Here is a 26178-nt window from a genome sequence, read left to right on the forward strand (position 1 = left end):
TCTCATACCAAACTTATAATATTGGCACAAATTGTCTTCATGAGTTGTTATTGATATGAGAGATTAACAAATAGGGAATAGAGATGTAGATAAAGAATAACAAATTTTTCAGAAAAGAATAAGGAGGAGTATCACGATGCCTTTGATTTCAATTCTAGATTTTCAGTGATTGAAAACAATAATTAATGTCTTTTGTGGGAATAAGTTTGAAAGAAGGGTATTTGGATAAAGATGAAGAGCCCCAAATTATTTAGGAGAAGCTTTGCAATGATGGGAGAGAAACAAACACACACCAATGAACGAACAAGAGCTTCGATTAGCTTTTCGAAACAAGAGGATATAGAAATTAACATGAGGGCTGAGACATAAACACAAAACTAGGGATTTGAGGGAAAAAAGATACGGTAAATCTGCTCATGTGAGGTTTTAAGTGAATAAATATTAGCCTTTGGATTAACAAAATTGACGGTTAAGATTTGGTGTCAACGAATCCGTTGACACTTGATGTCGATGGATCCTGACTATATATATATATCAGATTCATCAGTAATTCAATGAATACAAAACATTTTGAAAAAACAAAATTATGTTATGTGAAGCTACCATGCCTTTGCAAATAGCTATGAGTGAACTTGTTGATTTATAATATCAGTTCTCTTCAAGTTTTTTTAATCGACAAATGTTAATTGCTAAGTATGTTATGTGAGAAAACTAAGCAGTACACCTAAGGCATTGTCTGTTTTTGTTTAGAGTTTAGAGCAATGAACAAAGTTGCAAGATGTTAGTTTTAAAAATTTTGGCCAGATATTTCCCATTTCGATGTAAACCTCTTCAATCTCTTATTTCAACTTTTGCAAGAATGTATTTAATTCTTTTTCTCAGAAAATTGCTCAACGTAACTTTGTCTAAGACATTATTAACTGATTTATAATATATTTCTAAGAAAACCAAAGGAATGACATATAAATTAGATGGTTTACTCGTTTATATGTCATTCCTTTGGTACTTTGTCTAATAGTTAAATGTAACTTTGGTTTTGAAGGGATACTGAAGCTAGCTATACAATGGATGGACATTTAACTATTAGACAAAGGACCAATTTGATGGTTTACTTGTTTTTAAACTAAGTGGCACTTCATTAATATCTTCCACATAACTGCTAACGTGCTTTTCACTACCCCGCTTAATTTTCATTTCCCATCATATTTTTTCCAAAAACATAAAAATGCTATGTAATAAATTTTCAGCAACATCAGTCACATAAGTGATAATGCATTTTAAGGGTCACTAAACTCAAATGCTTTATTGAATGCAACAATTACTTGCAATTTGAGGGGGGGTGCTAAACAAAATACATCACCGAAGTTTCAGATGGAAAACAGATGTAGGTATGCTCACAGCATTAAACATGAAGTTTTGCCTAAATTGTAATTATTAAGTCGATAATAGCGAAACTGCATAAAGCTCATTCACATTGCTTAATGAACTCCTAATGACATGTGGAAAGCATGCCAACATGGTTGAAGAAAACAAGTTTCACCTGAAAATATGACATTATACATTAGTCAAAAACAAGGTTTGAAGCATATTTTTAAAAGCTGAATAGAGTTCAGTGACCATAAAAAACCAAATATGATGAATCAAGAAACGGGTTAAATTACCTCAGAATCAAACACTGTTCAGGTATCAGCTATGACTGCGATATCATATGAATAAATGACGAATTGCACTATAAAGATGATAGGACATGGCTAAGGCAGAAATCTCAACGGCAAGTAGATGGAGTTTTGATGAATAGAATACGAACTGGTAGAATGGATCAAAGGTGAGACCAACCAAACCCACTTTCATGTATATCATGTAAAAAAGCAAGGTGACAGCAGCTAGGAAAGCTCCAGCAATTCTATTGCAAATTGAAAGCGTTGATGAAAGCTGAGGCTGATAAACAGGAAGATGAGGAGATAATGGGCGAAAACCGGTCTGCTTTGTCTCACTGGTTTTACTTGGGATGTCACTCATAAAACGTCTATGACCAGCCAATCCCAATGTGTCGGCACCCACAGTTTTCTCAAAGTTTCTTGCCATCAGAGTATTGACTCCCTATTTAAATGAAAATGTCATCAACCACGTCAGGAAAGCCAAATGACTAAACACAATCAAAGATAATAAAGGAACTCACCATTAGCATTGGACTCTTGGTAGCACAAACTTTAGTACCATATCTAGCTCCAGCCAACACATTAGTGTCCAGTCCAAGAGCCTGATATCTCTGATGTAAAAGAACAATTTCACGGCAATTAGATTTAAAAATTTATTACAACTAAAAAAAATAATAATTATGCATCACATTATCTGGAACAATGCATTTCATTTGTTCACGTTTTTTCATTCTAGAACAAATAAGGAATGAAAATCAAACTATATTTCGTGCAAGATGGTACTAGAATGTATGTCAAGGATCACTCGCAACATGTCAAAGAAGGAAGTACCGCTAAACCTAAAGCATAGTCACACGGTTCCGAATTCGCTTCGGTACGCTCAACATAATAATCGGTACTAGAATTCAGATAGATTGCAGAACCAAAATATCATGTCTGAGAGATTAGAACGCACGTTCTGGGCATGGTTCGCTGTTTTCACCGAATTCAGATGTGAATTCTCGCGAATCAATTTGTAAAAGAACCAGAAACCGGTTCGTGCGAACGAATTCGCGGTTCTCTAGGGGGTAGATGAATTCTGTGACTATGACCTAAAGTTGACAGTTCAGAAATTCGTTTGAACTTATCAAAATATCAAACTTTGTAATGTAATGCTTGCAATAACGAGACACTAGTCTCTATGATCTATCTGAATAGGAAAAACTAGATATCTGAGATATACACGGAAGAAAAAGCATGAAAAATGTGGTTCCAGTTTTTAGTTAGGATTGTTATTTGACACATTTCTCTTAGCTAATAATTATGCACAACATATTCCATCAGCTTAAGTAATTTGCATCAAAAGTAGTTCCTTTATGTTTAGGTACTCTAGACTCTGGGCTGTCCAGAGAGAAATGAAGAGTAGAAAATCTGTCCTTCCTTTTTTAGCTCCTAATTTCATGTACATAGATTATTATTTATCTATAACTATATTTTGACTACAAAACCTTTTCTTCAAAATCTACAAAACGAAATCACAACCTAGTAAGCATCATGCATTAGCAAAAGATTATCATGTCAATAACAACCGGGAACCTTCCATCTCGTATTACTAAGAAACCACTTATAATATAACAGGCATAACATATAAGAAAAAGATGTCCAACAGAGGTGTATCTAACTTAAATGGCTAGGTACAATCACGTGTGCACACAACTGGTTAGAAGGTCCAGACCACATCAATGTCCAAAACTACTTTTGAAGAAATGGTTATGAATTGGATATGTTTAGGTTTCTGAAAAACTCAATCACAAACAGCCCTAGGTACAATGGAATTAGCTTTGAAATTTTGATCACATAATCCCCTATGGATCGCCCATTAAGCCAAAGTTTCCCCATTAAACTAATCAAACTTTGGACGCAAGTGAAAATTGATACCAATATGCAAACTTACTAAATTTACCAGTTTTAACTTGAACAAACCTTACCCATACTCAAAACTTGCCCAATCACACAAAAGTTTTAAACCAGGAAACTAAATAACAACGACGATTAGCGCTAACTACCTAGATATTGTGTGTGTGTGTGTGTGTGATCTAAACCTCTTAGTCTTGTATCAACTTCACAATATTTTTGCACATAGGTAGTAAAGAGGGAAAAGGAAAAGTGTTATATATATTAGCATGGGCATAACAGTGAAATCATGGAAACGTGAGCATACACTGATATACTTTTATTTTCTCCATATGAAATCATGGAAATTAACTTCATTGGCATTTAATAGAACTTAATTACTAAAGAAATGAAACTTGAATTTAATTGAAACAAAGCCTTGCCTCTGCTAAGCACTACAGAACATTGACATACTGCGAAATTCCCTTGCCTAAACCAAAGCCCCAATTTCCTCTCAAATGACTGGATGCTTACCTCTCTTTCCCTGCTATCAGTTGTAGACACCATCACAACTTCCCTAAGTACAAAATAGAATTCTACTGTTGTGCTGCCACTACTAACAGTTACTTCAAAATACAGAGAGGAAAAAGAGGACAATGCGGAGGAGGAAGTGGAACAAGTTTTCGCTGAACATAAAAAGGTGATTTCTTGGAGGGCTTGATTTTAAGGAAGTGAGTGGATTTTTGAGGGTTTAGTAGGAGGACTCGTATAATAATCTTTGTAAGCAGTTTCAAAACAACTAAAACAAATATACATATAGGAAATAGTCCAGAAATTCAATTTCATTCTTGTTAGAGTTGCAGACGTTAAGCTTTAACATTTCTTGATTGTTTCTTGCTGATTTATTTCTAGAAAATACGAAATTTTAAAGGTATACAATATGGAATGCATGACAAATATAGTTATACATGGATATAAATGGAGGGGCCACATAAACAAGTATTCGGTTTAAATAAATTGGCAAAACTTTACCTACTTTAGAAATATTCGGCATAAAGTCAATAATAAGAGAGCATCAATAACTAGCAAAAATAAATCCCATAGCTAGAAAATAGTAGATGAAGTTTCTAGGAAGGGATCTCAAAACATCACAAACTAACATCACAGCTAGCAGAACTAGTAGAACTTCAAACTATTAATGATAGCAAATGGCAACAAGTAAGACTACCAATAAGTATAACAGCAGACAGTCTGACCCCACTGTAGTGCATACACACAGAACAAGCATACAACCCAACACAGAAAAGCATCCATCATTAAAACTTAAAACTAGCGACAGTGACACCATAAAACAAAGCAGCAGATGACACATTGAAACAACATAAAGTAATATGTATAAAATACTAGAAGCGTGTAATTTTTTCAGCACAGTATGTGGTCTTATTGCCTAAGCTCCAATCATGATGCATGTGGTTTTATGTCACCAGATTTAAGCAAATATTGAAGTTAAGAAATAGGCAAATTTTTATAGAACTGCAAATCATTTCAAGCAATGTAGAATCAAAAGCAAATAGGATCAGATCCTCTTCTTTTTTATCAACCAAGCAATCAAAGAAATAAAATAGGATCCATATATCACACGAGCATAAAATTCAGTAGATTTTTCCTACAAGAGCATAAAAGTCACACAAGAAGAAACTATCATTCATGTTACACAAGATAAAACCATAGCCTTGCAAAATGAGAAACAGGAGAAACCGAGAAACAGAGGCTATAGCTGTAGCTACTTTTCAGTTAGAGTGAAAGTTGATTCTGTTAAAGTGCCAGTTGTGCGAGTCACAGGCAATTACAACTGCTCTAAAACTAACTCACTCTATATAAAGTCAACCCCATTCTGTTCAGAATAACGATCACGCAGGATTTCCATTACAGTTTTCATAGATTTTGCCTTAGTTAAATTTCTAAAAAGGGGGGAGACATGGCTTAATTTTGAAATCCTTATTGAGTAAACAGTTATCAATTGGTTGTGTTTTCTGAGAAACTCAATCACGAACACCTAGGTAAGTAGGTATTATGGAATTAGTTTTGAAATTTTATTTATGTGATCATTCAGTTTTCATCGTCCATTCATACCAATGTTTTCACATGAATCTCCCATGAAACCGAAGTTTCCCCATTAAACTAGTCAAATTTTAGACATAGTAAGTTAAATTTGATACCAATATGCAGAATTAAGTAACCAGTTTTAATTTAAACAAATATCCCCTATACACTAAATTTTCCCAATCACCCAAACGTTAAAAGCCAGCTCAATTAAATAATATCAATTAGCTCTGTCTGCTAAAATACTATGATCTAAACTTTTAAATCTTACATCAACTTCACAACATTTTTGCAGCCAGGTAGTAAAGAGATCAAACGAAAAGCATTACAATGCATCCAGCAAATTGCAGATCACAACAAATAGCCGTTTGTTCAAATTTTGTTACACTAAAGTGCTATACATTGCTACAACCACTATTAACCAAAAATTTGTATTAAATCGCATATCGTAGACAATCACTTTGTTAAAATTTCGCTATCCAATCATTTCATTTCATGCTAATTATTTCAAAATAAATTTAAATTTTTGAAATTAATTTTAGCAGGGGTACCAGTAGTACAAAACAAAACTACGAGGTACCAAAGAATTTTCCTAAAACACATTTCACTCCATTTAATATAACTAAAAACTCGAAATCAATTTTCTAAATGCAATATAGAACAAAACACAGTTAATTAAAAAAAACATACCAAAGAATTGAACTCGTTGGCATGACCAGCAAGCTTATTATCCAGATTCTTAGGTAAACCATTGACATGTCCCTTGGTAGAGTTTTCATCCGCTGAATGAAAAAAAATAAAAATAACATGCACATTCAATTAAAGTAGAAATCGCAACATCAAATTTCAGTAGAAGCTATTAAAACACGCGATTCCAATAATCATGATGATATATTTAAGGATGAATTAAATTAATTGAAAAAATTGGAGAAATGAGAGAATCGGTACCGAAGGGAAGAGTGGTGGTGGTACGATGGAGGTGTTCTGCGGCGGCGGTGGGGGGAGCGAGGAATCCGGTGGAGCGAGGGATGGAAGAGAAGGTTGAAGAAAGAGAAGAAGAGGAAGATGATAAGAAGAACTTGGATTTTGATTTGGCTGATCTGAGAAGGCAAGACATGGTGATTGATAGATTATCAATTCAGAGAATAGAAGAGCTGAGTGTGTGATTGATGACAGAGAGAGAGAGAGAGAGAGAGAGAGAGAGAGAGAGAGAGAGAGAGTTGGGGCGTGTGGAAACCACCCGAACGGATCCGGAGGGAAAGTCATGTAACTTTGCCTCAATTTCTATCCTTAGATCAATCTTATGCTTCATATTTTGACACGTATCCCTGACAATTTTTATGGTATTTGAGATTGAAAAAGAAAATGAAATGGGTTATATTTTATGTTATTTTTATATATTTTGTTAGACAATTACATTTTAGGGTTATTTTTAAGATTTTTAGAGTCAGTATAATTTGCACATCAAGTGTTTGATGAAATGTTTGAATGAGTTTTTCATTGATTGTTTTTAATTTTTTATTGTGTAGATTTGAAACAATGGCCGGGTGGATCGACGTTCATGCAGAATTCAACGGCGGAGAACCTCAGAGGTTGAAGGTTCGGTGCCTTGATGTAACGTTAAGAGGTCTCAAGGATCAATTGAATGAATTCAACCAAGGAGTCAATCCTAGAGACACAAGGAGGGTGGAATACGTCCGGTATAAACGTCTCGACGAGGGGAGGGTTACATTACATGCACCTTCCAACTACAACAATTGTCTTGCCCCTGAATGGGGAAAATTCAAACTTGCTAAGCAGCAGGACTCCAACATACGATCAACATTTTAAATGATGGTATTCAAGTGTCAAAATAATGGATGAATGCCGGGTGAAATGCTTGAGTCATGTTGTTTGGCGAGTTTGAATTTACCACATTTCAGAGGTAAGACAATTGTTGTAGTTGGAATGTACATTCCAACTACAACAATTGTCTTACTCTAGATGGGGACATTCAAACTTGTTAATCGGCATGACTGCAACATACGATGAGCATTTTGAATGATGATATTCAAGTGTCAAGGAATGGACCTCATTCTTTTGACACTTGAATACCATCATTTAAAATGTTGATCGTATGTTGGAGTCCTGCTGCTTAGCAAGTTTGAATTTGCCCCATTCAGGGGCAAGACAATTGTTGTAGTTGGAAGGTGCATGTAATGTAACGAAACCTTAATTCGAATATTTATTCGAATTCACGCTATCGCAATTTTAATTAATCGAATTCACGTTAGATTTAATTAGTTTTTATTCAAATACGTAATTATTCAAAACGCGACTTTAATCGAAATTATTCAAAACGCGATTTTTATTCAAAGCACCAGGAAAATGTAGTTTAATGTACCAAAATGAGCACGACATATAAAAAAACATAAAAAAAAAAAACCCAACACAAGTAGGCATCCACTACACATCTTCCTCGTCACACAGGTTAATCGGGTTGCCCGCTACAGTCTCTGGCCACCTTCTTTTGGTTGAGGACCAAAATAGCATGTTCTCCCGCTCCTCCTCAACCTCGAGTGATTGTACACCGGCAGACACCTTCGAACCCTTCTTTTTTTCGGAACCATCACAGATAATTCCGTGCCATGTTATAGGCGATTTTTCTTTGTTCTTCTCATCACCCTGAACGTTACCGTGATTCTGATTCTGATTCTGAGACATATCTACATTAAAAAAATGGCGATCAAAACCTAAACTAAACAACAATGCCATAAAATCGTAAAATCAAAAACTAAACCTAAACTATCATCAAAACCTACACCTAAACCTAAACAATTCTACAACACCTACACCTAAACCTAAACAATTCTACAACAATTCATCAAAACCTAAACCTAACAATTCTAACAATTCTAACCTAAACTATCCTAAAATCATAAACCTAACAATTCTAACAATTTTAACAATTCTACAACAAATCGTCAAAACAATAAAACCTAAACATAAATCTAACATATCATAAAATCAATAAAACCTATATAATCGAAATTTAACAAAAAAAAACAAATAATTCAACAACAAAACAACAATGCAATAGGATTCAAAAAACTTACTTATTTTTGTGCTTGAAATTGGCTTGGAATGACTTAAGCTTGGTGAAAATCGCACCTCTATTTCTCAAAAACGTAAAAATGGAGTTTTGGAAACTCCTATGCCAGTTCTGTTCTTATAACAAAACTTCAGCAGTTAACTACCGAGGTTTTCCTCGGTAGTTAACGGCAGCCGGATCCAGTAAACTTCGGCAGTTAACTACCGAGGGCCATTTGGGTAAATTACTCGTGTTTCTCAACCAAACCAAATGTGTCAACAACAATTTTCATAGTGGAAAGGTAAATCATAAGTGTCCGGATAAAGTGATTAACAATTACATTTAATTTAAGAATAAAGACACACGGATAGAGATCATCACTTATTTTCTTATATGCAGGTATAAGATATTTATTTATATTGATGAGAGGATTTTCTCCATGTCTAGTATATCAGGCATGGCTGGAAACATCAAATATACATCTTATATTATATACTGAGTCTTTGTGCTCATTATGTTTGGATGATGTTTTCAGGTTTATCTTGACATTGGAAAGTTGAATAGTATGTCCGGACTACTCGTCAATAGTTCAATGTAGAGTTTATTCATCATAGATTAGAAGTTGTTTTATTTTATATGATTTGAATGCATTTATATAATTATCGTATTAAAAACTTATAAATATTCAATAATTTATCAGAAATCATTTTTTTATTAAATTTGGTTTGATATCTAGTATCAGACATCTTCTCTAATATCTCTAAAATTCATTCATGTCAAAATCGAAATCCAGCTGATATTGGCAATAAAAGAACCACAATCATCTTGAGAGTAGAGAAGAGTTTTGAGAAAATGGAATGGAAATGAGTTCTTTTCATATATATATATATGTGTGTGTGTGTGTGTGCGCGCGCGCGAGCGCAGGCGCGCGTGTATCTTTTACTTTGGTGGCCCTTTGGCAGTGATGAGGAGGGCGACAGTTGGTTGCAAGCTGGGTTTGTGAAAATGGGTTTCGAGTTATCCCTTATCAATCTAATTTATTTTATTTAATTTGTTTAAAAGAAAGAAATGACTTGGACACTTGTCAACATCTGTTCTGTGTGATTGATCGAATGGTTATTATTGCTCCAAGGTTATGTAACTTTCGGGAGAATGCTAAGAAGATTGATACACATCAAACGAATTTGAGTCGATTCATACTGCCCAGAATGAATGTTGATACGATTCAAAATAATGTGAATCGACTCAGAGTAAGTCAGAGACATATGATGATACGATTCATGCATTTATGAGATAAATCAGAGCGAATCGATTCAGACATGTCATGAGTCGATTCCCAAATTATATCCACCCTTAACCTAAGCCAAGTTATAACCCTTAAAGTCCTCCTAGTGTGTGAATAACTTTAACTTGACTGTCTGTTTAGAATTGTTTCAAATTTATAGCAAGGTACATTCATGTGACAACTGAAGTGGGCAGATGTCGTGACCAGCCCTACTGGCTTTAGGAGATACATACGTGTATCATAGAAAAGAGTATGGCAGAGAATATAGGTTCCTTTCACCAAGCCGAACCCACTTGAATGTATAGTGGTAAGTTAGTTGCTACTCTGCTATAAATGTGATGAATGATTCTTAAGCACAACTCCCGAAAAGGTATGTTTTTCCTAAAAAAAATACAAAGAATAAATTATGTTTTTCTTTCGTTACTTGAGGACAAGCAACAATCTAAGTTTTGAGTTGTGATCACAGGTCATCTTACGTTATTTTCAGCATGTTTTCAGTTTATTTTAGTAGGATTTAGCAGCAAAAAAGATGAGTATCAGAACAATTGCTTATAATTTCATGACTTTTGTAATGTTTTCTATATTTGAGTCTGTAATTCCTGTTTTTCCGAAACATAGCAATTTTAGGGGGGTTTTGTAGTAATTCACGAAGAAACCATGCAAATCGGCAAATCAAGAACATCCAAAGAATTGTGAAGATTCAAGAAACAAGAAAGAAGATTCAAGAGGCCTCAAAAGACTTACAAATGGGAGGAATTTTGTTCCCAAAGTACCGAGGCAAGTTATTTGAAGACGAAGACCTAAAAACTACGAAAAATAGGAAATTGGGCCCGGAAGAAAGACACTATACGCCGAGGGCATGAATTTGGCAATCCATGCGCCTAGGGCATGAAAATTTCTACACTCTCATGCGCCTCGTGCATGCAAAAAGTCAGGGCACAACTGTCTTTTCCTGCTTCCGTTTTGGGTAAAGCCCGCACTTTTAGCCCAATTCTAGGTAGAAACTCTCACTATAAATACCAGTCTTCCTCATTCAGAATTTCTCGTTCAGAACTGTGGCAGTTCAAGAGGAAGAAAACTTTGGAGCTTCGGGAGAGTTTCTATCTTCTCCTTGATTTTCTAGGGTATGTTTTTATCTTTAATAATTTGTTTTTAGTTACCATGTGTAACTAAATCCTTTTAGGTTAAAGTTTTAAGATGAACCTCTGTATATTATTGTTGGATATTTAATTAATTTAATATGACGTTTATTTTATTTTATTTATTCTTTTGTTCGTTATTAAGATTTATTAGGAAGTAGTTTTATTTCTGTGAGAGGTGCAACCCTAGATTAGGTACTCAGGTTGTGACAGGGCCTAATATTATTTATTTTTCAGGAAAGGGCCTAATATTGTTATCACTTACTGGATGCTTATATCTTGATATTTGTATCCCTTTACTGAAAACTATCTGTCTAGGAAGTAAGTGATTATTAATTAGCCAAAAATGCCACAAGAATTGTTGACCTTAGGCGTAGGTACCCAGTGTTAAATCTCATTGGGTCGGGTGGTGCCTTACCGAACCTAGGAATTAACTAGTTAATAATTAGGGAAACAAGCACCTAGTTGTCTGACTTAAAGATATAACCTAATAGAGTCATTCTCTTGAAACCCTTAGTAAGGTAGACATAGATTAGGGCTGCCCGTTTGTAGAACTACTAAGAAAGCGTAGATAGAGTGTGTTGTGAGTGCCCTAAGATTCATAGATGGGCAGACCTAAGGGAACCTTGGCCTTCGTTGCCTTAGGAAACACTAGAAATCCAATATAAAGTTTATGTTTCAATTGCCTTTGAATTAGCAAGACCCCGCACGTAAGGATCACCGTGCGATCAGCAGGTGCAGTTAGCCATCGGAGGGAAAAGCCTAGATAGGTACCCAGTGTTAAATCCCATTGGGTACCTTACCTAAGTAGGAACAACCCAACAGCCTCATCACTTGTATAGTCTACCTAAGATAAATAAATGCGACATACTTTTACTTATTATCCAACAATCAATATACAGAGGGGATTCGAAGAATCCTAACCGCTGCCTACTTTTCTGCAACCAAAAACAGGTAAATTCCCTCTGTTGCAAACAAATAAAAATTGCAACCTAACTTTTATGTCGTCAACCTACAAAAATAAGTAATGCGAATTGTTCGAACGAAAGGACAATCCCTATGGATACGACACTCTACTTATCACTTTATTACTTGGCGAAAACGACTGGTACACTTGTTATCATTTGCAACCGCACTTTCACACATCCATCAATACCATATAGTATTCCCTTTCTTTTGCTCCCTTACATCTCTTTGCTTACCCTTGTCTTTATTCTCTCTCTTCTCTTACTAGCAACAACTTTTCTTCTTCAACTCCATGACTATGGAAGCAAGTGATTTTAATTTTATTTGTTTTTGAGGTGAAAGAAGATGATTCCTCTACATTAACTAAACCTATGGTGACTTGTCAAGTTGCTTAATCTAATGTATGGGAACTTTATTTCTAAATTTTCCACGTTTTGTTTCAATTTTACCAATTCTTTTCTTTTTTAGTTAATTTCTTTTGTACCAATTCTTTTCTTATGAACACAAGATAAAAAGAGAAAAAAAATAAGAATGAAGACGTAATCACTAGCAAAAAGTATCCAACAACACTAGCAAAAAATAAAAAAGTAATCACTTCTGACATCCTTCGTTGGCAAGTAATAATTCACCTATTATGTAAAAAATAAAAAATAAAAATCCACCCATCAAGTAAACAAAACAAAAACAAACCAAAAATGTTAGTTTTTTTTTTTTTTTTTTGCGTTCGGTGATAATGAATTTGTTATTTTATAAATAGATGAAAAAAATGGGAGGGTAGTGTGTAGAAGGTAGATAGTATTATTGTGATGATTAGATTAATCTAAAGATAAAAAATTGTGGTTCAACACGGACCACTTTTTCTATGTGTCCATTTCATACTGAACCAAGTTGTTTATCCAAACAGAACCTTAATCTCATTGTGATTATCAAAACAAGACCAATTAATTGACATAGCCATGTCTTGAAATAAATAGAGATTTGGTTGTTTTATGATTACCATTGAGATGATTTACAAATAAGAATTATGACATAGCCATGTCTTTATTATGCTTATTAGAATTGACAGTCTTTTTTTTTTCTTCTTCTGATTGTGCATATAAGAATTATGTAGATACTTAACTTGTAACAAATGTAATAGTGTCCTAGAATTTCCACTTCTAATTTCTGATTGTACATATTTAAGAAACATCGAATTCAGTGACATGAACAAAGTTCATCATATGGTTGTATGTTGGATAGCAGCACGATATGATGCATAACTAGGAGTTGTGATTCAAGCCTTATGCAGCAAGTCCAACTTCCCAGCAATGTGTTTGTCTTCTCTGGTGACAACCATTGGCATATATGGTCGAATATAGGCGACTAAATTCTTAGTATTTACATAAGTCTCCATGTTTGGGATTTATTATGCAATTTATAATCACACACAAATTTTAGGCAAAAAAAAGAAGCAATTATTTTTTTTAAATATAGCCAGTTACCCCTATGACATGGCATAACTATAAGTCCACGTGGAGGTGCCACATGTACAATTAACTACCACGATATAGAGTGTAACGACAAAAACAAATGGAGAGGGGGTGTGTTTAACAGAGTTTGACAAAATCATGGGGGTTTTGACAAAAGTTACAATTTTGGGGGTAATTGACTATTATTCACTCTATAGAAATGACAATTGTCATGGGAATTCATGCATAAATATGATCTTTGAATCATGACCACGACGTCAGCTTAACAATTTTGACATATTTTGTCACTTAAGTTTTTGGGTCTGAGGATTGGGCCTCGTCCAACCCTAACAAAAACTAGCTAAATTATGGATCTTACATGCTCCAGACCATTGTTAACCAAATCAGATAAAACATTTTCTTTCCATTTCACCCTGCACAAACCAGGTTAAAGAGCATAAATTCGTTCACCACTTCACTTCCTCATCCTCTAGAATTCCAATTTGGCCAATTGAAAACCAAGTTCCAAATTTCCAAAGCTTTTGAGCAAGTTTCAAACAGAGGGATGAGTAACTAAATGTCTTTAAAGCACAACACCACTTTCTTGAAAAATGTCATCAATCACACATATTTCACCATTTCACTCTTATTGGAATCCTATCTTAAAAAAATCACCAACGAAACACAATTTTTTTACAACACTGAAGTGTCCCATAAACACTTGATGAAATGAAAATTCACTCATAATTAATCACTGTCTAAGAGATAAGACAAAACATTGTAGCAGTCCTTCATTGAAAATCTACTTAGTTTATGAGTTAGACCTATCAACTGAACTACTCCTTTACTATTACTGTTATATTTATGTTTTTTTTTCACTATAAAAAATATAAAACACAAGTTTTTTTGGGCACAGAAACACACATCAATGTTAAAGCCACAATATGTACATTTTTAGAAATCACGATATAAATGTATTTTTTTGACACAACGGTACACATGTATATATTGGCATACAATAATTTGGGCATGCAACTCAATTCCAAACATACATATACTACTAAATAAAAATCACTTTATTACGTAAAATAGTACATGTAATCATTAAACATTTGCAACTAAATAGAACCGTTAACCATCTTCACTCCATAAGGATAATCCTTACAATGTCTAATATTTTTAAAAGATGAAGAAACATCTTTAATAGCCTTTCCATTGCAATGATGTGAAGGAGCATAATGATAACAAGGCTCCAATGTAAACTCACGTTCACAAATCTCCTTATTATGAACCGGATTGTTAAGAATCCATGGTCTTGAATTTCCCAAACCCTTAGCAACATAACCAAAAGTAGATTGATAAGTAGTCACCAACACATCTGATAAACTTAGCAAATACATATCAACCCAAGCCTTCATATTATGCTTATTATCATTAAATTTTTGTTTCTCTTCACCACTTTGTTGATAAACCTCAATTACTTCCCCTGTAACTGTTGATTTATTCATGTACATCGTCTTTAAATTTTCACCATATTGTGGATATAACGATGCCACAAGAACAACCTTTATGATCGTCTTGTTTTTGTTACTAGAAGACATTGTATTTTTTGTACCAAATACTTTTGGAAGTAACTTATTCTCTAATGTGCAATTCAAAATTCGATCCATAAATACTTGGTGTGTAGTTGAATCAGGATCAAAAACTCTAATTTGAAGACCTATTCTCTCATTTGCTTTAGCAAGGTGTTGTTGATAGAAACTGGTGATTTGTTTCCATGCTTCATTTGAAGGATGAAATAGGTAACGTCCCAGATGATGAAAAATTGAGGTAATGTCTGGAAACATTTTATTTAACTCTTTTTCAAAAATTGGTGTCATGAAAAATGAAGGTACAAAATACTGACCTGATTTGAAAAACAACAAGGGAATTTTACTAAGAAGAAATTGACTATGGTCACAATGAAAAAATCTCTCCTCAAATTTACCACTAAATCGTAGATCCACATACATAGTTGATGGTAAATCTTCATTTAATGTATTATTCATCTCCATCTCAATTGTGCTTTGATATGTTTTAACATCTTTTGCATCCCAAAGAGGAGAATTTTGTGGTAACAACCAAGTTGAATTCAGAAACGGTTCACAAAATAAATCTTCTTTGTCTTTCCCAAATTGTACAAGCATAACACGATCTGTTAGGAGGGCGTATAGAAATGTTGACGCCATGCTAATTATTTGGTTCCCTAATCCATTTGTAGGTACCCAAATAATGTATTTGCATGTTGTAGCAGCACAATAAGTGCCATTTTTCTTAGAGTTTGCAATAATTTTCATGTCTTTATTGAAGGTTCTAGTGTTTGGTCCACATTTTCTATGTTTTTCTTCGTATTCTCTAAGTTTAGACAACAAATATGGAGAAGGTTTACGAGGAAAATGTTTGTGGTAGAAATGAGATTGTGACCTGCTTAAACATGATGCTTCATCAAATCCAGAAACTAAAAGTCCGTCAAGAAATTTGTCGTTGTCGTCATCAGTGTTGTATTTAGATGGAGTTGAAGTTGAATTTTCCAATGAGATATTTTTGAAGCCTGTAGATTATGTAGCAAGTACCATTGTGAAGTTAGTAAGTAGTGAAAAAATTATGATACAAAAATATAGCACTAGAGAGAATTGAGATTGTGTTCATGGAATCATGGTTCTAAATTTCAGTCCGCAACTACAATTATAATCTTAATACAAATACTTTAGAGGTCTGTACAATGACATCTAATTGCAACTCCATCGACTATATCTTACCATCATATCAAATTTCATAACTTAACTAAAGTTTAAAATTTAAAGATATTCATGGATGCATGTGGTTTATAAATGCTACAATGAAAGGAAACCAATGTTATTTAAATACTTTGTTACAGACGAGGAACAAAATATAAGGAATCATTAGAGTGTTGTAGATAGTGTTAGTGAAATCATTAATCATGCTTAGTATAATGTAAAAAATTAATCCCTATGACACCAAGAATAAAGATGTTATAACAATAAATAAATGAAATAAAGCAGAAACTCATACTTCAACATTTACTGTTTTTTTAAGTAGCCAAAATAAAATAATAAGTAGATCTTGACACAAAATGTGACAAGAAAATAAGCTAACAGTACAATGAACAAGCCAAACAATAACAAGATCTTATAAGGGTGAGTTGTTTAACAGTAAACTTTAATTTCTAATGAGTTTAATTGTGATTTGTGTTTAGATGTTTCCACTCTAAAATGATTACCATTTCTAGTAACATTGGATTGAAAATATATTGAGACACTCTTTCAAACCTACAAGCCCCCCATGTCTCTACAATTAAAGTGTAAGATTCTCGCCTAAGCTATTTGATCAAAGAAATTATCATAATTATGACTAAATTACTCAATATAATTCTCTCTAAGTGTGACTCCAATTTTAGTTTTACCCGTTATGGGAGACTAACCCTTTTGTTATGTTAGATCTGGAACCACCATTGGTAGAAAAATATTTTATTTAATAATAGCGTTCAAAATAATCCTAATTCAAAATACGCATAATGTACTTGTGAACTAGAGTGAATTCTGGTCTTTAGAAAACATAATATTAGACAAAGAAAACAAAAATTGAATGCAAGTTATTAGGAATAATTATGCAAAAAAGAAAGTGTTATAGTTTTCCTTACTTTTGACAGTGCCATGTGTCATATTATAATTGAATCCAAAATCATTAGCTGTAACATTTGACCCTCTGGCTATAACATTTCGTTGAGCCATTCCCCCCATTGCAATGCTGTTGGAAAACCCCTCAAATAGCCCAAAACTAGAGTTTTGGTAAACTAGTGTAACCATGATGACTATAGGTAAAACAATCAAACACACAATAAAAGACAATTTATGTCTCATTGAGCTTGCTTCCATCTTATCTTTCATGGTTTGAAGTATTTTATGTACCCTTAAAATTACAAATAACAACGTGTTAGAAACAATTAATAAGAGAGAAGAGAAAAAATAAAAGGTGGCTAGAATTCGAATAGAACGCAAAATATGAAACAATAATTTTTTATAGGGTTAATAGTGCTTTTTGGTTTTCCCCTGTAAATTTTTTTGTTTAGATTCCGTCTTTGTAAAATAAAAGTTCTCCAAAATTAATTGCATAGTCATATGGGTCAAGGGGTATTTTGAAGAATTCTTTATTTTACAATGACGGAATCTAAACAAAATTTTTTACAAAGGGGAAAACCGAAAATGACATATATTACAAATGAGTAAAACACCATTAACCCGTTTTTATATTGACTTGAAATTAAAGACCGAACATCAATTCGGGACGCAGACTCAACCTTAAATTAAGAACAAATAATGATGATGATGATGATGATGATGATGATAATAATAAGTAATAAAAAATATAATCCTAAGAAACACTCTGATATAAAATCAAATATAATACATAAATTTTTTAATATTCTATCATAGTGCAAATAATGGAGATCCAAAATTAATATCAAAAAACCAAAAAAGGGATATAATTAATGTAAGAATACATTCAATAAACATAATTTATGTAAGAAACCATCGAAGACACCAGGGAGCAGAAATAAAATTATATCATGATTAATATATGTCATAAACATGGTTATTGGAGATATAGCAAAACAAATTCAAACATTCCTTGCATAGATTTATACTTGTGAAATTCACTTATCCACCAAATATTACATATTTAATCAATATCATACAAGTTTGATTTTTTATTTTAAATTTGATTATACCGAACCTAAAATTAGTGTTGTGCAATCTTGGTCCAATGACTCTGAGTTATTAACTTCATTAACTTCATTAACCTACAATGTAGAAAATCCAAATTTGAATGAAAACTTGCTAAAAAAATATCTATAAATCATGTGTAAAGTAAACATGTTATACATATTAACAAATCATAGTGAGAAAAAAGCATAAATCAAAAGAAGAAGGAAAAAGAAAATGAATACCTAGGGGAGAAAAGATTTGCAAAAAACTTCACAAAAACAACTTTCTTTGTAGCTTTGATTTGTAAAAAATAAAAAATAAAACTATATACATCGTATTGAAAAGATGCTTTGTATATAAAATTTTAATTGTGTTGATTAATTTGACTTTGAATATTGACTGCCTTCAATAAATGTTAATATGAATTTTTTGTGTGTAAATTAATAAATATATTATGCTTTTAAAATAGGACGATAAATAAGTTATTATATTTATAAATCTTAAAATATAGTATATATAAAATTAAATAATAGTTTCTAGAATTAACAAGTTCAACCATAAAATAAAATGGGTCACCACCCTTTCAAAAAAATAAAAAATAAAATGGGTCACCATGTTTAAAAAGGTAAATTTTCAAAATTGGTTTTCTCAAATATTTTGTTAGGTCTCTAGATTTTAATCCCACTAATAATAATAACCAAAAAATGGTACAATGTTGGGTTATTTCTTGTCTATTTTTGAATTGAAATTTATTTTCAAACTTTTAATTAAACATATATTTGGATATATGTCGCAAAATACCAAATCGACATCATTCTTATGTGCAATACTATAAAAACATTGAAATCAATACTCAAGTTCTCGTCATCTTATTGAACTCATATTCTCTATTGAGACAACCTGTTACCATGCGATAAAATAATTACAATGAAGAAAGTTATCATAGATTTTTTTTCCTTTGCATGATTAAAATTTGAACAAAATAATAGAAAAAATTGTAGAAAGTGGATGATTGATCAAGAAAAAGTAAATAAAAATATTCAGCAACCAATTGATTTGGACCTCAGGTTCTCCAACAACACATAACACATTATTTTGATTGTTTGGAAAGCAAAGAATATTATTTTGATTGAAAACAAAAATGTTTAACTTGCAAAACTTACAAATTTTTTTGAAGAATATGTTAGAAAAAAATAACAAAACACTCTATTTAGGGCCGGCAATTTTTTTAAAATATAATCCATTTAAATTAATGTAACATGTAGGAAGATGTCTGGTACTAGATATCAAGATAAATTTTCACAATTATTACACTCTTTTAATTATTATTAGTACAAGAGATTCTTTATAATTAAAATATCACTATTACTAAAAGCTTACAAAAATATGTAAATTTTCATACATAAATTACTTTCAAAGTACAAGTAATTTAAACTATAATTTCTATGGAATTCTACTTCTATTTCTTGAATCCCAAAATTAATAACAATTCATATTATTGTTAAACTCTTAACCAAAATTATACAATTTAATCAACTCTGAAAATTAGTTACAAGGAAGTGGAGTATGAAGTCTTGACATAAGTATAATAATCAAATCCTAACCTCTAGACATTTGACTCAATTCAGATACGACTATCATATAACTTTTGCCCTTTGGGTTAAAAGATCATCTTACAGTCTTGAATCCATAACGGAGAGGACAAAATCCTATGACTAAAGGTCATTTTTATGTAGGTAAAAGTCCGCTAGACAACAAATTTGCTGTCAACTATGCATTGTCTATAGATAAATGTTTGCTTGTCTGTAGGTAAAAGTCATACTTGAACCGTTTATCATATATTTAACTACAACTTAGTTGTCTATCAATATAAATAGTGTTGGATTTTTTTCTTCAACTCTTTTTGAATGAAAATTGTCAAGATTATAACAGAACTTCTTAATATAAACGGTGAACTCTACACCTGTTTAATATTGTTGTCCGACTTGTATGTCCAAAACCAAATACCAGAGGTTAAAAAATCCCAATCAAAAGCTTGTATGAACTTTATGTACATGACAAAATAGTAATACTAATGCATGAGCTACGTACTAGCATACAGCTACAAAAAAGAATGTGAGTTGATTGTGCTTATTTTGTGAGATTGTAAGCAATGCTTTGGAAATAATACGAAGTCAGTCTTTATATACAAGTCTCTCATAGGTAGTAGTAAATAACATTGAAACTCATTCTAGAAATGAAAAAGAATAAGCAGGTTATTTTTAGTTATGACTTGTGATAGAATATAAATTATTAGAAACTGAAATCTCAAACCACATTTGGTTGTTTTGTGAAAATAAAAATAAAATAGAGAATTGAATAGCAATTTGAAAAGAAATTTTGCTCTACAATCATTTTCAAAGAAGATAATTAGAAATATTTTCAAAATATAATTGAGAAATGGAATTGAAGCTTCTACAATTGGTAAGCATTAGAGCAAGAAAACAATACATGTTTCTTTAATGATGTTGCATTGATAAAGTTTAATGAGAAAAAAAAAATCATGGCAAATATGTAATTTTCCCTAAAAAAATTATCGACTAACGGCTACCTTGAAAATGTGTTAAGATACAATTAGCTAACAAAATAACACTAACCTTTAGAGCAAGTTAACTATAATATTCATGTGGGAAGTGGCAACTTTATTTTCCTCTTATGAGAGAAAATCATTGAAAATGAAAATTGGAGGTTAAGTTATAGATGAAGAAAGAGGAACACAATAAAGAGAGGCACAAAATCTATATATCTCAGAAAAACAAAAGGTTATGCTCATATGGCAAGAATAAACACAACAATTAACTTTAATTAATCCTTTTGTCAAAAAAAAAAAAAACTTCAATTAATCTTGTAAAAAAACAAAGTTTGATGAGTTTGTGTTCAATAATCATTTAATCTTTGAATATATAGAAGTACATAAGCATTAGTTAGTGTATTGTCATTTTGCTATCCATTGTATCCACTATAAATTTTTATCAATAACTTAGAAACGAAAATGGATAAATAAACAAATGTTTTTAAGAATTTGAAAAACCAAATCATACTTTAAGAAATAGTTATGCAAAATTGAAACTCAGAGCTTCAAGCTAAGATCAAGGCCACCACTTCCTTCTTCATGCCCTCCATGATTTGAGCCACTTGGTTCATCTGTCACCCCTTCTTGGCCTTTCACTTCTAAGAAGTTAAAAAAATGTTGACGAACTTGTCCACTTGATTTTGAACGTTGGAATGTATTCTCGATTTTATCCTACAAAATTTAAAATCAAGAAACTAAGATATCCAGCCTATAAAGTAGATACATAAATACCCGACATTAGGCGTGGCAAAATAGATAATGGATGAATTATATGTATTTCAATCTAGATCCTAAAGAAATGATCAAATCAATCGATTAATCCCTTAGCAATCCACTAAAACAAATTCTTAAAAGATCCGGTACAATTCATCCATTAAATATAAAGTTCATGCAGTCTATCCATTGTTATATTTTCATGATTATCCATCCAATCCATCTTTTTAAGTATATTAATCTTTTATTGACAAGTTTTTCATGTAAATAGATTATGAAAAAAAAATTTAAAACATTTATTTGTATTCCCTTAAAAAAGCATTTCTTTTATACTGAATGAATTGATGTCTAAGCCCAACAAAAAAAAAAATTTGTTGTCTCGCCCAACAAAAAAAAAATTATGGGGCTCAAAATAGTTTTTTACAAAGGCCAAAAATGTTTTTTAAAATTGTTCAAAAACATTTAAATATTATAATTTTTTTAAATAAAGTTATATTGATAATTATTAATAAATTAAATAATTTATAAATATTAATAGAGGTGGTCTACAACCAAGTCAACGCCGAACCCTCGGTAGGTCCAGTTCATGACGGTCATTGACAACCTCGTGGTGGTACTCGTGGCGGTGCTGTTGTGGGTTACAATGGTGAACAATGATTTCCCTGCATGACACAGCGGTACTCCAGCGTTGACCACTAGAGCCCATCGTTGACTACCACAGTACCACCTCACCACCACCATTTTTTTTCCAATTGAGAATAAATAGTTGTAAAATTAAATTCTTTAAAAAAAATGTTGTAAAATTAAATATTTCTTTTTTTTTTTGCTAAAATAATAATTCAATTTTTAATATATTATTAAATGACCATTGACCTCCAATGTTGACCAACATTAAAACATTCAATTTTTTATTTTGACTTATATTTTAGTTCTTAACATATTTTAATATGCAGTTTCTTTATTATTATTTTTCGGATTTTTTATTTATAGAATTAATTAATTCTTTGTCAAAAAATTAATTTGTAAACAAAATATTAATCTATATTCAATGGATTTGTATTTTGATTTTAGTTAATCCATTGTATTAAAAAATATAAATAGATGGATTAAATTCATCTATATTTTTAAATGAATGTATTAAATCCAATCCATAAGTAAAGTTTTTGTTTGGTGGATGGATTGGATGGATGGTGGATCTAATTGTCATTCCTACTCTGACATTGACACATCAACATATGTTATATGGAAGACAAATTTTCAATTAGAAGTGGTCACTGATGCATAGTGTTAAACTAGCTAAGCTAATCTACCTAAAAAAACATTGGAAATTTCAAAAGAAAATACTTCATCCGTTTTAAAATGAGTGTCGCTTTAACCATTTGCACACAGATTAAGGAATAAAATAAAGTAGTCAAATGTCATAGCAATTTTACCAAATTATCCTAATCAACTATTGGTTTGTTTTTCATTAAAGAAAAAATAGTCATTTGGAAGTAGTGTAACATAGTATTAATTGAAGGGTACAATTGAAAAGAAAAAGTTATTATTGCATTGGAAACTGAAAGTGACATTTATTTTGAAACAATTTTTTTTTGCTAAAACGACACTCATTTTGAAACGGAGGGAGTAATATTTTTTGTTTAAAAGCATTTCAATATCGTTTTGTTTCAACTTACTTTAATGACTTGACAAGGAAACATATTTTCCTTGGAAAGAACATTTTGAAACAAATGCATAGGAGGTGGTGGTTGAACTTCAGGAGCAACAAATGGTGGGAAATCTGCATGACCAGACCCAACTTTGTCAGAATTGAATCTTTTGTTACCAAGCTCCAAACTGCTACCCCATTCAGCATTCCTGATAAAGACAAGAAGAAAATTTAGTAACACGATAATCAACTTGTAAATTACGAACACAAACACCAAACATAACATTAACACTAACATGTAGACATCAATAATAATTTATTAAAAAAATGTATTGGATTCCAAACACGGATTTAGTCTGAAGTGTGGATGCTTATTAGCAAGCTACTGAATCAAAGAAGAAAAGAGCTAGTGAATACATAATTCACAAATTTATCGATTATTACCTGTAGCACTCTTTGGTGGGATTGTTACTAATAACACCATGACATTCATTTCTTGATGGAATCAAAGAGTTGTCCAAAGATGAAGTATGAGATCGTTTTGTGCCAACCATCTATGACACATAAATTAGAAGCCAACATAAAAGGTCATTATTGGTACATACAAGTGAATTTCATGCAAAATTAAATTAAATTTCTGTAGGGGATAAATTTATTAATCAATGTCCATAAGAACAACTAACTTTTTTGTGCTTCCAAGAAGAACAACCAACTAATGTATTTATGTAACTAATCAATTTTAACCTATCAATTTAGTATAATTTAAAATATATACTAGTATAATTTAAAACTACAAGGAAGATGACACACGACTCTTCTAGTTTAATCAAAGTCCTGTATTCGAATCTAGCCCTTGCGCATGTAGCAGCGTTCGTTGAAACTTTAACGGAGAGTTTGCCGCTCAATTGAGTCAGTGATTAGTCTATGAGGATACCCGATTTACATAAAAAAAATGAATTGGAGTAAGAGGGTATAAGAAAATTTACCTTATGTTCAGCCTGTGACATAGAGGCATAGTTGTAATATGAATTTTGGATTGAATGGGGCTCTAGATGATTGTGCAATCCAATTGACAATGATCCTGAAGAAGCTAGAGTTTGATTCATCTGCATATAAAGGTCATATAGATTTACAATCAAAATTTCATATGACAAACACATTAATACTTTAGGTCACAATATAAATAATGACTAAAACCTCACCATAGGTTTTGGTGGATAACCATTGTTTCTCCTTTGAATATTGGCAGGGTAAGACCAACCATGATTGGATTCACTAGCCAAACTCCTAGATGGAGACTTTTCAGGATCAGACTGGCTTCCATCCCCAACTTCATTAAGATTCATAGGAAATAGTTCATGTTCACCAGATCCACCACCTTCACCATACATAGATCCAATAGTAGGTGGAACTATTTGATCAAATTTTGGGGTAGAAGGAACATGAGATTGAAAATTACTCGAATTCGGCCACGGTAATGATGATGGTGGTCGATGACAATTAAAAAATTCAGATGAAACTGAAAACTCTTCATTATTTCCTCTATCTCTTGCTGTGATGCCAATAGACTCTTTTTCTCTCAAGAGCTTCTCAAGTTCAGCAATACCAGGACCTCTTTTCGGAACCCTAGGACGTTTTTGTTGTTCCTGATGTTGTTTTTTCAAACCAGAACTGCACACGGTATCACCATTACAATCACCACTACCACATCCACTAGCACTAGTGTTACTTGGGTTGCTGCCCATGTTCTTATGGATTTTTATGTTGCTTTGACTATGGTGATGACATTCATCGAAATCCAGTCGAAATATATATACACAATTGAGTAGTGGAGAGATTTAAGGGAATTTAAGAAAGGATCCAAAATAAACATATGAAGGATCATAGAATAGAATCTAAATGAAGTAACAAAAAATACTCGTTAAAAATAAAAGATACTAGTTCATAATCAAGATTCATATACATTTAATTTACACGAATTTTGGATTATCAATGATATCATAATCGTACGTTTGTAAAAAAAAAAAAAAAATTATCATAAACATATATCTCCTAAAATTTTTTTTTTGTGCTGGTCGGGGTTTGAACCACAGACGTTGCATATATTATGCATTATCCTAAAAAAAATAATATAATAATAAACATAATTTTTAAATGGGATTCATTTGACGCGTAAGGATAGAGACAATATACGATAAAGAGAATAAGTAACAAGGTTTTTTTTTTTTTTTTTTAAGAAGGTAAAATGAAATATATTAACCAAAGCTTAGTCTCTCAAGTACAAGGAGTGCCAGAGAAGAACTAAGATAAAAGAAGTATGAGTTACATCAGGTTATCAAAGGTAAAAAAGCGATAAAGCCATAATGCAGGCACGCTTAGAATACATATGGTAAGTGAAATTAAGTAATAACTCCCAAACATAAAAGGGGATTAAGCCACCACATGTGGTAATTAAAAGCAAAATTAGGATGATTTGCCTTCAACCACCAGAATGTTTGGAGCTTAATTTTATCAATAAGCTGGATGATTGAGTTCCCCTTTTGTTGAAAAACTCTAGCATTCCTGTCACGCCAAATAATCCAAACACAAGAGAGCCAAATTAAATAAAAAGCAGAACAAATGTTTTTTGAGAAGCCACCCAATGATCGGAAAAGGAGAAATTGATCCTTTATTCGAGATGGTTTGGCTGAAACCACTCCGAGCCAATTATAAATTTCATACCAAACTTGTTCAAAATAGTCACAGGTCAAAAACAGATGATCAAAATCTTCTTGTGAACCGCAACCTCCTGGGCAAAAAAAATGGATTTGGTTGAATGACCCTTCGTCTGATTAAGTTATCAGTTGTTGGAAGGCGGTTTCACAAAAGATGCCAAGCAAAGATGTTGACCTTCAGAGG

The 26178-nt window shown here is 32.2% G+C and overlaps 3 protein-coding genes across 4 annotated transcripts; all 3 read right to left on the reverse strand.

The window, feature by feature from the left end:
- Positions 1-1275: 1275 nt before the first annotated feature.
- Positions 1276-6976, reverse strand: LOC146929748 (uncharacterized). The gene is made up of 5 exons (XM_085701505.1): positions 6582-6976; positions 6324-6415; positions 2180-2269; positions 1662-2100; positions 1276-1540 (listed from the first exon to the last, which is right to left on the reverse strand). Exons 1-4 carry the CDS (start codon positions 6748-6750, stop codon positions 1705-1707), a joined length of 747 nt encoding a protein of 248 aa, XP_085557631.1. The 5' UTR covers positions 6751-6976; the 3' UTR covers positions 1276-1540; positions 1662-1704.
- Positions 6977-14659: 7683 nt separating this feature from the next.
- On the reverse strand, positions 14660-17494 carry LOC146929749 (putative fucosyltransferase 8). 2 transcript variants are annotated; one of them, XM_085708252.1, is made up of 2 exons: positions 17217-17494; positions 14660-16076 (listed from the first exon to the last, which is right to left on the reverse strand). In XM_085708252.1, the coding sequence occupies exons 1-2, from the start codon at positions 17486-17488 to the stop codon at positions 14660-14662; spliced, it is 1689 nt and encodes a 562-aa protein (XP_085564378.1). In that variant the 5' UTR covers positions 17489-17494. The 2 variants fall into 2 exon arrangements, with proteins under 2 accessions (XP_085564378.1, XP_085564376.1); XM_085708250.1 differs by having other exon boundaries at positions 14660-16133; positions 17226-17476.
- A 3911-nt stretch (positions 17495-21405) lies between these two features.
- LOC146929750 (uncharacterized) lies at positions 21406-25031 on the reverse strand. The gene is made up of 5 exons (XM_085708253.1): positions 24483-25031; positions 24267-24386; positions 23725-23834; positions 23309-23489; positions 21406-21590 (listed from the first exon to the last, which is right to left on the reverse strand). The coding sequence occupies exons 1-5, from the start codon at positions 25023-25025 to the stop codon at positions 21417-21419; spliced, it is 1128 nt and encodes a 375-aa protein (XP_085564379.1). The 5' UTR covers positions 25026-25031; the 3' UTR covers positions 21406-21416.
- Between the last annotated feature and the right edge of the window lie 1147 nt (positions 25032-26178).

This window comes from Medicago sativa, chromosome 4 (genome assembly GCF_051527215.1).
Source record: "Medicago sativa cultivar Bolivia chromosome 4, Bolivia_mono, whole genome shotgun sequence".
Lineage (NCBI taxonomy): Eukaryota > Viridiplantae > Streptophyta > Magnoliopsida > Fabales > Fabaceae > Medicago > Medicago sativa.

Bases quoted from the DNA above. Each gene is read 5' to 3' on its own strand.
- LOC146929749 (XM_085708250.1), bottom strand. From the start codon at position 17,476: ATGGAAGCAAGCTCAATGAGACATAAATTGTCTTTTATTGTGTGTTTG. The intron at 16,134-17,225 runs CACTTTCTTTTT...TACATAATCTAC, and splicing joins AAAAGTAAGGAAAACTATAA to AGGCTTCAAAAATATCTCAT.
- LOC146929748 (XM_085701505.1), bottom strand. From the start codon at position 6,750: ATGTCTTGCCTTCTCAGATCAGCCAAATCAAAATCCAAGTTCTTCTTA. The intron at 6,416-6,581 runs GTACCGATTCTC...TTTTTCATTCAG, and splicing joins CACCACCACTCTTCCCTTCG to CGGATGAAAACTCTACCAAG. The intron at 2,270-6,323 runs GTATGTTTTTTT...CTTTTACATCAG, and splicing joins CCAACGAGTTCAATTCTTTG to AGATATCAGGCTCTTGGACT.
- LOC146929750 (XM_085708253.1), bottom strand. From the start codon at position 25,025: ATGGGCAGCAACCCAAGTAACACTAGTGCTAGTGGATGTGGTAGTGGT. The intron at 24,387-24,482 runs GTGAGGTTTTAG...CTTTATATGCAG, and splicing joins GTTATCCACCAAAACCTATG to ATGAATCAAACTCTAGCTTC. The intron at 23,490-23,724 runs GTAATAATCGAT...TGTCTTTATCAG, and splicing joins CCCACCAAAGAGTGCTACAG to GAATGCTGAATGGGGTAGCA.